This window comes from Ascaphus truei, chromosome 5, assembly GCF_040206685.1.
Source record: "Ascaphus truei isolate aAscTru1 chromosome 5, aAscTru1.hap1, whole genome shotgun sequence".
Taxonomy (NCBI): Eukaryota; Metazoa; Chordata; class Amphibia; order Anura; family Ascaphidae; genus Ascaphus; species Ascaphus truei.
Genome location: NC_134487.1, coordinates 225,031,336 through 225,043,737, shown reverse-complemented (window position 1 = coordinate 225,043,737; position 12,402 = coordinate 225,031,336). Strand labels below are relative to the sequence as shown.

The 12,402-nt window shown below is 43.2% G+C and overlaps 1 protein-coding gene across 1 annotated transcript in view; it reads right to left on the bottom strand.

The window, feature by feature from the left end:
* Positions 1 to 12,402, bottom strand: part of SLC4A9 (solute carrier family 4 member 9) — a 461,516-nt gene that overhangs the window by 387,343 nt on the left and 61,771 nt on the right. The window contains exon 2 of the mRNA XM_075601696.1: positions 2,062 to 2,222. Coding sequence (XP_075457811.1) covers positions 2,062 to 2,222 — 161 coding nt within the window. The remainder of the gene's footprint in view (positions 1 to 2,061; positions 2,223 to 12,402) is intronic.

Here is a 12,402-nt window from a genome sequence, read left to right as displayed (position 1 = left end):
GATCCCGAACAGTGACGCGTCACGTGGTGTGCTGGTGAGCCTATCAGCACCGGGGTCTGTACTTTCCTGGAGCTGTCAGAGCTTCCCCACCTCCAAAAGGTAGGGGAGGGGGAAAGTGTGTGTATGTATATGTATATGTGATATATATATATATATATATATCTGCAACCCTGTCTTTCCCCATAATCGCCCAGCATACAGCGCTTCCACTGCAGCAAGGGATTCTGGGAAATTACATGCAAATGAGCACTCAGTGCCACCTTTTGTCTCAAGCTCGTATTACACAAGCAAATCCTCAAGTCAATGCATGCTGTTATAAACACAGCTTTTAGACAGAGGCTGGGATGAGATGCAAAGCCATGTAACCCACTCACAGACATGTTTCAACCTTGATGGGTATCATCAGTGTGAGGTTGGTTGTAATGGCTAAGCTGGTTTAAGACTATAGACTAGGTAATCACCACAATTATTAAGGTTATGGTGGGTAAAAAAAGTGACAAAAACCCTCCACAGTAAAGCATAAAGCAACTGTAAATATTACTGTATTATTATTACTGTAAGATATGCAAATGAACACACAGTAATATTTACAGTTGCTTTATGCTTTACTGTGGAGGGTTTTTGTCACTTTTTTTACCCACCATAACCTTAATAATTGTGGTATATATATTTATATATATGTGTGTGTGTGTGTGTGTTTCGCATGGGGTATCTCCCCCTCCTCTCTCACACACACAGGGGGGATCCTCCTGGACCCACAACCTCCCGCCCCCCCCCTTCCTATCCTGCCGACCCACAACCTCCTCCACCCCTCTACCTGTGCTCAATGGCCGAGCCCCCCCATGCCGGAAAAAGTTCACTGCAGACCGCAGATCGCGGTGAAGTGACTTGCACGCGCCGCCGGTAAGCAAGGCGGTCGTGCGGGCGCATACAGCGGGTCCTCAGCCAAGACAGAAGAGGCACAAAGTGCATTAGAGTATTTTTCCATCATCATGATGTTTCTTATGTGCCAAATAAATTGATTGTTAACCACTCTTGCTTAACACTCCAGCTCTTCCTTGTGTGCTGTGCACTGCCATTTTTGTCTGCCTGGTTTGTGACAATTGTGCCAATAGGGAATTTAGGTTGAAAATGACCCGATCGTCTGCTTCAGCACATATAGAGTCAGCCCCTTACTTAGTTGTGGAAGTGTGATGTTACTAACAGGCACAACGTGCCCCAAATTTTTTATTTTCAAACTCAGAGTACTACCACTTTTTTATTTTATTTACAATCATACATTTTCACTGTTTTGAAAGGAAAATTAATTTATTTTATAAATCCTCACCACGTCCTATATTTACAGTACAGCATAAATATTGCTAAGATCTTTCTAAGTTAGATTACAGAGCTTTGCTACAAAGTACTTTTTTTTTTTTTTTTTTAAAGCTACTGTACTTTACTTATTGATTAAATGGACATGTATTTCACCAATTAGAAACAAGTGAGTATCAATAATATAATAATGTATCAACAAAGATGATTTTTGTTATCCTAGATGGAAAAAAGGAATAGCCATTCTAGATGGGAAAATGTTATGGAAAAGAGCACTTGGCATTCATCATGGGACTCAATATACCATCTTAACTAAAAAAAAAAAAAAAACCCCTAAGAAAATGAATTATGATAATAAGGTCACAGCTTCATTGGAAAATTACAAATACAAGGCTCCCCCATACCAGTAGGCTCCTCCTACCTGGGCCCATGGTCCTCTTAACATGGCCCGTATATAATTGAATATCAGCCACCCTGGCCTGATGCCCAGCTGCCCTTGTCCAAACAAGACCCATTCTCAACCAGATAGCCCATGGGTCCAGTATATCCTGAGCCTCTTATTTTTGGTAAGGTTCCCATATCCCCATGTACCACCACTGTAAGAGAAACTCCTCTTCCCCCTTATGTGTTAAATCATCATGCAGTTGGGATGACCAATTTGTCCACTTACATACTACAGCTTTTCAGATGAGCATTTAGATAACTGATTTTACATTTAACTGCAAAGCAGTGATATATTTGACATACCTACTATTTGCTTAAAACTACATATTTCTAAATCCAGTAAAATAGTTCCTTTTTCAATACACGTTCTTAGTTCAAACAAAGAATGCAAAGAAAGTGTTGTAACATGAGGTTTACTCCATCTCTCTCCTCCATCTTCAGTTTTCTCTTCAAATCGAATCCATCTGTAACAATACTGTATGAATTACTGTATGGTTACCTTATAGATTTACGCAGTTAAAACATAGTTTGGTATCTTTCCACTACATAGTGCCCACATTGTGGTCTATTTTTTAAAGGGTACTGATTTCTTTAATAGTCATATACAAAACAAGTTATGGTGGGTAAAAAAGTGACAAAAACCATGCACCGTATTGTGTGCAGCAAATAAAAATACCACTTGTGGGTACATTTGCATGTCTCAGACAGGTCTGCAACCCTGTCTTTCCCCATTCCCATTATCTCTTAGCATACAATGCTTCCACTGCAGCCATGGATTCTGGGTAATGACATGCAAATGAGCACTCAGTGTGTCACTCTTGTCTAAAACCTGGATCTTATAAAGCAATATTCCCCTTATCAGCTGATGAGTCTTAAAATGATTTTGAAACGTGTATGTCTTATCTCTTAGCATACAGCATGCTATCAGCCACTATTACTCACTATACATGTTTGTGTGCTCCTTTGTCCCCTCAATTGTCACTTTTATGGTGCATGTTTTTTCTTTTTCAAAACACCTGCATATTAATGTGGGGATCGTGTCTTCAACATACTGTTTTGTATATGATCCAATAAGATTGAGCATATTTGATTATTGTGACATACTTTACAGTATGTCCTGTCAGAGTGCTGGGGACCACATTTACAGTATATTACAGTTCATCAGCATAGTTTCCAGGTACCTTCAGTGACTTTATAACATACAGCATACATGAAGGGTGGCACCCTGTAGACCCATATGATATACAGTTTATCAGCATAGTTTCCAGGTACCTTCAGTGCCTTTATAACATACAGCATACATGAAGGGTGGCACCCTGGAGACTCTTTTGATATATAGTACACTGTACATCATCAGGTTTTGCTTGTTTTCTTGAAAGATTTTGCAACCCACAGGGGCACCAATATGAACTAAATGGAAGTAAAGGACCCTCCCTTTCCATTCACATCAGCAGAAGGAGGAAGCAATTGTGCGAGCACTCAGGAGCGATCACATGATTGCTCTGTGCCAGAGATCTTGTGGCCATGGAGGTGGCACGAACCTCTGGCACTTAAAGCAGCAATTCAATCTGCCGTTTAACAAAAAACAAAAAATGTCCATGCAATATGTGCATCAATACCAATCTACACACTAATGAGTGATTAGCTAAGTTGCCGGGGTTCACTAAATGGTTATCAGTGCAGCAGAAGAAGACCCAAGATGCAAAGTTCTGTTAGGAAGATCATGTAACCAGACAGTCACTAGATACAATTGGTTCACTGCTAGAGAAAGGGCAGGGCTCCAAAAGGGGTGTGCCAGAGCTTGTTTCAGAAGAGGAAGGGGATGTGACTTTGTAAACGGTTGCTATTGGAACAAACAAAATGCATGTTACATTATAATTCATTAAAAAGGTCTTTACAACATTTTGTTAAATGCTACAAGTATTTTCTCATACTACAGAGCTGATTTATTAAAAAAAAACAAAAAAAAAAACCTAAAGCATTTGTATACTCCTTTGTTTCAAAGCAAAAGTGCATTAAAAAAAACGGCACTAGGATTTTATTTATCTGACATATCTGGTGTAGTATATTGCATCAGAATTGCACCACTTTTGCGTTGCTACAGCAATGTGGATCATTTATCAGCACTAATGCCTCACCAGCGTCCTAATATTATCCCCTTCTCTCCTCTCCCTGTGTATTTTCTACTCACCATGTGCCCATTTGTCTTTTCTTTGCTCGTTTCCATTGTTTTCTCCCTGCAACCTTATCTTTTCCTGTTCCCAGCACTTTCTTTCCCTTGTACAGTATCAACCGCTTGTTCTCCCTGTATTTATCCCCTAGACACAAGCCTTTATCTTCTCTCTGTGCCAGGCAAGTCTTCTCATGTTCCCAAATGCATGCACAATTTCTTCTCTCCAGTAGTCTTGTACTATGCGCACCCCCATAACTTCTTCCAATATTTCCTGTTCTTGTCCTGTACCAAGCCTTCTCATTTGTGCAGCCTCCCCTCTCAACAGGAATTGATTGCTCTATTGGGCATTCGGGCTTGCCCCTGTGGGCCAGCGCTGCGGGGGGCCAGTGCTACTGTTACAGAGGCCCCACTCTCTTGCCCATAACAATTAAACTTATTGTCAGAGGAGAGCAGGGGACCTCTGTAAAGGTTAGTTACCTTCTCCAGCAGAGTCGCCCTCCTCATCTAGCGTCGTAACATCCAATGACACCAAGACATCACATGGCGATGCATTGCCATGAAAATGCGTCTCCACAATGCTAAACGAGGAGGCGTGGGCCAATGGCTGTCCACAATCCCCACTACCTTCCAATATTTTTATAGATTGTGATCTGTTGTGTTCTTCAACACAAGCTATTCATTCAAATGACTTCTTCTCACAGCTGTGCTGAGGATGGAGAGAAGAACCACAAATAGTAATTTTATGCTTGTAACATATTCCACTGCAGAGTGCATAACATGACTTCCTTTGTTCTCCCTTAAGACATAAAGCTAGTTTAAAGCCTTAGATCCTTGTGGAACACCGACTGAAAGTGTGAGACACTGAAGCCCAGATCCACAAAGCCCTGTTAAGTCACATAACCTGTTTTCCTAACTTGTCTCCATGTTATGACTAATGATGTATCTTCAAAAGAAAAATAACAATGTCAAATTATGTGTTCTTCCATTAAGAGCATTGCGTTAACTATAATGGCTGTTAGTGATATCTACATTTCATTAAGGTGTTATCATAACATTTAAAATCCACAAAAGTCTGTTAAGGTTAATGCAGGGACTTAACGTTATGCTTGTTAGGAAACACCCTGAAATATGGCTTTACATTGATGAGAGAGTACTTGGCTTGGATAAAGAATGATAAGTAAATTAAAGTTGGAATAATGGTAGGCGTGGGACAAACAATACAGCAGATGTCTTTATCGGTGACTTGGAAAAATGAAGTATCCTGCTTATTCTGAATACATTTATGCACAAAACAAATTACTAAAACAAGTTCCCTTCATGTCTCTTTCCTTCAACAGGTGTGACATTTTTGTCTCTCTTTACATTTTAATATGTGTCATGATAATACAAATAAAAGGATACAACCCTTGGGCGCATACACTGGCGACACACTTTATTCGAGCTCGGCTAGTCCCACGAATTCGGGTATACCCGGGTGTATTGAGGTTTGTGACTGTTTTCTGCCCGAGTGCATTGAGGTATTTTCCAGGCAGGGATTGAAGCATTTTATTCCCGCTGGCTGCAATACTGCACAGTATATATATAAATACTGCATTACAATTCATGAATTTATGCCATCTGGTAGACACGCGAAGCATTGCAGCCTATTAAATCCTAATCATTATCATTTAACAGATCAGCCGCCCGTCAGCCAGGCATGAACCCAGGCTGGGAAGGCAAACGCAACGGGGCTTGTCAGAGGTGAGGAGCGGCGCATTCCAGGTATCTGCCAGGTACATACTGGGTATTTGCTCGAATAAAGTGTGTCGGTGCAGTATGGTGAGTGAATAAATAATACCAGTGGTAAATAAGTCCTCAAAGGATATAACCAATGATGAATGAGTCCTAGAAAGTGAAATGAAGAAAGTCCTCTCCTCCAGGCTGAAAAGAACTTAGTCCCCAATGAAGTATAGGTTCTTCCTTACTGCAACAGCTGTCCTAATCAATGAGACAAAAACGGGGACAAAACATTGCACAGTAACGTACAGCAAAAAATGCCCTTCTATGTTGATGTCCCAAAAAATGCCTACTTACTAGAAATAGGAAGATAACATGCAGTGGATAGAAACTCTATGATGAGCCCTCTGGACCAACTCTTCTCCAAGGCAGCACGAACTCCACGTGGTGTCCCTGGTTCAGGTGGATATCGAAAGGCTCTGTTTCGCAGACAGTGTACTTTCAGGATCTGCTCCAATATTCCTGTCTCGGGTTCCTATAGCTGGATCTCCGTATCATAAGACAGGCTTTCAATGACGTCACATCCGTTCTCCCTCAAGCCTCTGTCAATGGTATACTAGAGCCAATCAGAGTTCGGATGGAGTTCCCACGCTCTGATTGGCTACCGTACCATGTGAGGCCGGCCATGTTTCTTTTCATGACGTCATCTTAAAGGCAATTGAAGCAAAGCCATTCTGATTGGCTGTACTTTCATTGCCTTTAAATGACGTCATCAATTTTTTTTTCTTGGCCAAAACACATGGTTTTCACGGCCCAATCAGGGCCGTGGGAACCATGATGAAAATGTGACGTCATAGGCCTTTAAAAGCCTATGTCGTCTCATTTTTAAGGCAGACGCCGATGAGGAAGGACCTCCGGAGAAGAAAGAAGACCAGGGCGTGGCCAAAGACGACAAGAAGACCCCGGAAGAAGATACAAGAAAGAAGAATACAGATGGATTACAAATAGAAGACCCCTGGATTGTCGTGTTTTATTATTTTATGGTTTTTTATTTTATGGGTTCCTGTGCGTGGATTGGTTCGAGAGTAAGCTGTTCAACGGGAGTCGGTGAGTGGGTCAAGTAATGGTAAGTGAACTAAAGAAATGTATTTTATTTAACTTGTTCATATTTTTTAAGTTTTTTTACATGTGTATTTTATTTTGTGCTATATCATTTCTTGCCACTGTATGTATGTATGTATGTATGTATGTATGTATGTATGTATGTATGTATGTATGTATGTATGTGTAGATCGATATATACATACAGGGTAAGAAATTATGTTATTTTAAAAGCTTGTTTTGCTGTGTTTAAAATGATTTTGCCTATGCTGCTATGCATAAATGTGTGTGTCATGTACTGCACCGACACACTTTATTCGAGCAAATACCCGGTATGTACCTGGCAGATACCTGGAATGCGCCGCTCCTCACCTCTGACAAGCCCCGTTGCATTTGCCTTCCCAGCCTGGGTTCATGCCTGGCTGATGGGCGGCTGATTTGTTAAATGATAATGATTAGGATTTAATAGGCTGCAATGCTTCGCGTGTCTACCAGATGGCATAAATTCATGAATTGTAATGCAGTATATATATATATACTGTGCAGTATTGCAGCCAGGGGGAATAAAATGCTTCAATCCCTGCCTAGAAAATAACCCAATATACTCGGGCAGAAAACAGTCACAAACCTCAATACACCCGGGTATACCCGAATTCGTGGGACTAGCCGAGCTCGGATAAAGTGTGTCGCCAGTGTATTTTAAAATTAGATAGATGTAATTTTTGCTATTGTATGGTTTACTTTAGGTCAGGGTGAGGCTTGCTTTTGTATATTGTATTATTTTTGGTACTTATATTTTGTCTGAGGATAACTTGTTCTGTTCAACGATTGAATTACTTAATTGTTTAATTGTTATGGATGGAATGTAAATTGCTTAGTGATTTAATTAATGAATGCTAATTGATGTATGGTTACTGGATTGGTTTAAATAGTATACTTGTTTGGATGTATTGGTATTTTGTTTGGAATATGTTATTGTTAACATTCATTTGCAGAATGTACATGGTGCATAGATTGTATGCATCATGTATACAATGTAAATGCAATGTTTTGAGTGGCGTTTGAGGCTTTTGATTGGCATTTGTGGATTTTGATTGGAAGATCAGATTGGATTATTAAAGGAAATTGATGTTATTGTACTGTGTCTGTATTTGTAGTACAGCATGTTTTTGATAACCCTTCTACATTTATTTGTATATTGGTTCATCATGTGTGTATATATATATATATATATATATATATATATATATATATATATATATATATATATATATATATATATATATATATATATATATATATATATATATATATGTGTGTGTATATATATATAGTTGTATGATGAAGCCACTGTACAAATGAATGGGTGAAGGGTGGGTATCGGGCCAGTGTGGCTTAACCCCTTAATTACCTTTGCGGTTATTATCCAATAAGGTGTTTAAGGGGTTAATTGATATCTGAATGTAATTGCAATGTATTGGCTATGTATTGGCTATGTATTTTGTGGGCAACGAAAGACAAGTATGTTGCTGGTGACGGGGGCTTCTTATTGATGAGGTCAGTAGTACTTTATTTATTTTAATATGCTAGTTAATGTGTTTAATAATGGGCAAATAATCTATTATCCCTATCTGGATAATAGTTATTTTGCACATTATTTCACTGTAGGTGTTGGGGGGGGGATGTATTTATTGAATGTATAGGTCAGGTTTATTTATTTTACATTAAGGGTTTGTTGCTTGGTTCTGCGTGAGACCTCTGGAGACCACCTGCGGTATCCTCGGGTATCTCATGGGTATCAGGCTGCGTGGTCCACGGGTGACACCTGCGGGGAAGAACCAGTGGCCTCACATCCGTGGGGGCACCGCAGACCCGTAGTGAGCACCCGTGAGTACCCAGACCCACGTGAGAACCACCTGAGGCCCCTCAGACACCTGTGGGTCTGACCCGGGGCTCCCAGACATCCACGGGCCTACCATGGACCCGCGGAGACCACCTGGGGGCCATGGCACTTGGCGGGACCAACCAACAGGCCTCCAGAACCTGTGTGAAACATGTTGCTGGTGCCCTGTAGGTCTGTCAGGTGACCCGTCAGCCCGCCGGGGACTCGTGTGGGGTTGGGGTATGAACCCTGTATGTAAAAGAATAAATCATGTATTTATGGGGGGGCACAGGGGGTGGGTTATGTATTTAATAAATAGAATGATGTTTATTGTGGGGCTGTGTATTGTTTTTATTGTGGGTACTGGGGGTGGGGGGAGGCGGTATTGGCCCCAAGGGTATGTGGGTAGGCCTCCCTTGTGGATAGTGGGTGAGGGTGGTTAAGCCTCATGGGGTGGGGGGTTAGTGGGGGAGGGTATGTAGGCCTCCCGAGTGGTGGGTGAGTGGGTGAGGGTGGGTTAATGTTACGCCGGTGCTGCCCGCAGACCAGACCCGTCCCCTGTGCTGAGGTGGGACGTAGGGATACACGCACCCGCAGCAAAGGGAGCGTGTCCGGAATGTGGTGTTATTGTTGCCAGGCCAGATATAGTAGTGAAGACAATACTTGCCGGTACTGGTAGTAGAGAAGGAGTAGTTATTGCCGTTGCCAAGATCAGGGATGCCAGAAGTCACGAAGTCCAAGTAGAGCCAAAGTCGAGAGCCAGAGGGGGTAGTCGTCCAATCCGCGTCAATACCTGAGGAGTCACTGAGAGAGTAGTCAAATGCTTCCATACAGAACTATGTCGAGCGACGAGTGATGGGAAGCACAGGCATAATAAAGCTGGGCAGGCCAATGGGAAAAGGGGGCAGGCCTGGAGGACTGCAAGGAATCCTCCCTGATAGGAGAGAGGTGTTACAGCCCAGCTGAGTGTAATCAATGATTTGCATTGAACTGTGTGATGATTGGGGGCGACGCCTCACTGCAGAAGCAAGGGTTAAAAGTGCTCTGTTAGGCGTGTGCTCTGTAAACTGAGAATGCATGCACATAACGTCTGGGGCTGGCGTGCGTGTAGGAGGGCGTGGGCGCGCCCGGCGCTGAGCAGAGAAATCGCCGAGGGGAGTGATCCCGCGACGGTGGCAGGGGCGAGGAGCCGTGGAGGCCGGTAAGGCAGGGTTGATTTGTGTGTCCAGGGACTCCCTGCTGAGAGGGAGTGCTTTGTGTGGAAAGCGAGGAGAACGCCGATTCCTGACAGTACCCCCCTCTTCAGGAATGGCCTCAGGACGGTCCAAGAACGGTTTCTCTGGAAACTTTTTCCTGAAGGACTTAAGAAGGGCCGGGGCATGAATGTCCTTTGAAGGTACCCAGGATCTCTCTTCAGGGCCAAAGCCCTTCCACTGCACCAAAAACTGAAGCTGACCCCTGGATAGGCGAGAATCCAAAAGAGAGTGAACCTCGTATTCCTCGTTATTTTGTACAGTAATGGGATCCGGTTTACGAGTCTGATCCGGAAAGAAGTGACTGGAATAAATGGTTTTAAGAGGGACACATGGAAGACATTGGGAATCCTCATACTGGGTGGTAGTTTGAGCCGGAATGCCACAGGATTGATTTGTTCACAAATAGGGAAGGGTCCCAGGAACTTAGGTGCCAGTTTTGGAAATGGTACCTTGAGGTGGATATTCCTAGAGGAGAGCCATACCAAATCCCCTGGTTTGTAACTGGGCGCCGAACGACGACGACGATCGGCCTGTAGTTTCGATCTGCGGGAGGAGTTGAGAAGGGTAGACTGAATCCTGGACCATGCGGTTTGGAGGGAAGAAATGCGTTCATCTACGGCTGGTACTCCAGAAGGAATGTTGGGGATGGGAAGACAGGGAGGGTGGAACCCATAATTTATAAAGAAGGGAGACTCCCGGGTGGACTCGTTTTTTGCAGAATTGAAGGAATGTTGGGGATGGGAAGACAGGGAGGGTGGAACCCATAATTTATAAAGAAGGGAGACTCCCGGGTGGACTCGTTTTTTGCAGAATTGACGTTTTTTGCAGAAATGATCTGCCCAAGAGAGGAGTTGAGCCCAATCATCCTGGAAATCGGATATAAAACATCTCAGGTACTTCTCCATGGATTGATTGATTCTCTCCATTTGTCCATTGGACTGAGGATGGAAGAGAAGGAAGAAGAGATGCCCAATCTCTTCATGAAAGCTCTCCAAAATTTGGATACGAACTGAGAACCTCTGTCAGAAACAATGGACGAAGGAATCCCATGAATCCGGAAAATCTGCTCCATAAAGATATCAGCAAGGGCGGGAGAGGTGGGTAATCCTTTAAGTGGAATGAAATGGGACATCTTCGAGAACCTGTCCATGACCACCAAGATAGTGTTCATTCCTCTGGACCTGGGCAACTCCACGTTGAAGTCCATAGAAATATGGGACCAGGGGTGGTCGGGAACTGGAAGGGGTAACAGAAAACCCTGAGGCTTTTGACGGAGAGTCTTGCTTTGAGCGCACGTGGGGCATGCGCGGGTAAACTCCAGAATATCTTGAGACATCCTTGGCCACCAGAAATTCCGACGAATGAGATCAGTAGTCTTCTTAAAACCTGGATGACCTGCAGATTTAGAGGAGTGACTCCAAGACAGGACCTCTGGAACAAATTTGGATGGTACAAAGAGTTTGTTGTCTGGAACGACCAAGTCCTTGGGAATGCGTCTCTGGGAGTGCAAAATCTTGTCAAAATTCTTGAAAGTAGATGTGGCGAGAATCCTCTCATGTGGAAGGATAGTCTCCAACGATTCCTCTGGCCTCTCTTCAGAAGAATGTATTCTGGAGAGTGCGTCTGCCTTTATGTTCTTGGTCCCGGGGATATAGGATAGGTGAAAATCGAATCGAGAAAAAAAAAGAGCCCAACGAGCCTGTCGTGGACCAAGGCGTCGAGCGTTCTCTATGTAAAGAAGGTTCTTGTGGTCCGTGAGAATAGTAAACGGATCTTTCGACCCCTCCAGCAGGTGTCTCCACTCTTGAAGAGCCATCTTCACGGCCAGAAGTTCCCTGTTACCCACGTCATAGTTCCTCTCGGCAGACGAGAATTTCTTGGAAAAATATGCACAGGGATGTAACTTATCTTGGGACGTGGGTCTCTGAGACAGAACGGCACCAGCGCCGCAGTCAGAAGTGTCAACCTCCAGGACGAAGGGAAGTTCAATGTCGGGATGACGGAGAATAGGTGCGGATATAAAGGCTTCCTTGAGTGTCTCGAAAGTGGAGATGGCCTCGGATGACCAAGCAGAAGGATCAGCTCCTTTTTTGGTGAGCGCAGTAAGGGGTGCCACAATGGTGGAAAAACTCCGTATAAACTTACGATAATAATTAGCGAAGCCTAAAAAACGTTGTATGGCCTTGAGAGAATTGGGTCTTGGCCATTCAGTGACCGCTTGAAGTTTACCGGAGTCCATCATAAACCCCTCATCTGAAATGATATACCCCAGGAACGGAGTAGAGGTCGTATGAAAGGTGCACTTCTCCAGTTTGGCGTACAAATGGTGTTCACGGAGACGGGAAAGGACGTAGGAGGTGTGGCGTATATGGTCCTGGAGATCTTTGGAAAAAATCAGGATATCATCCAAGTATAGAATAACAAAAATATTGAGTACCTTACGAAAGACGTCGTTGATGAAATCCTGGAAGACAGCGGGAGCATTACATAAGCCGAAAGGCATTACCAGATATTCG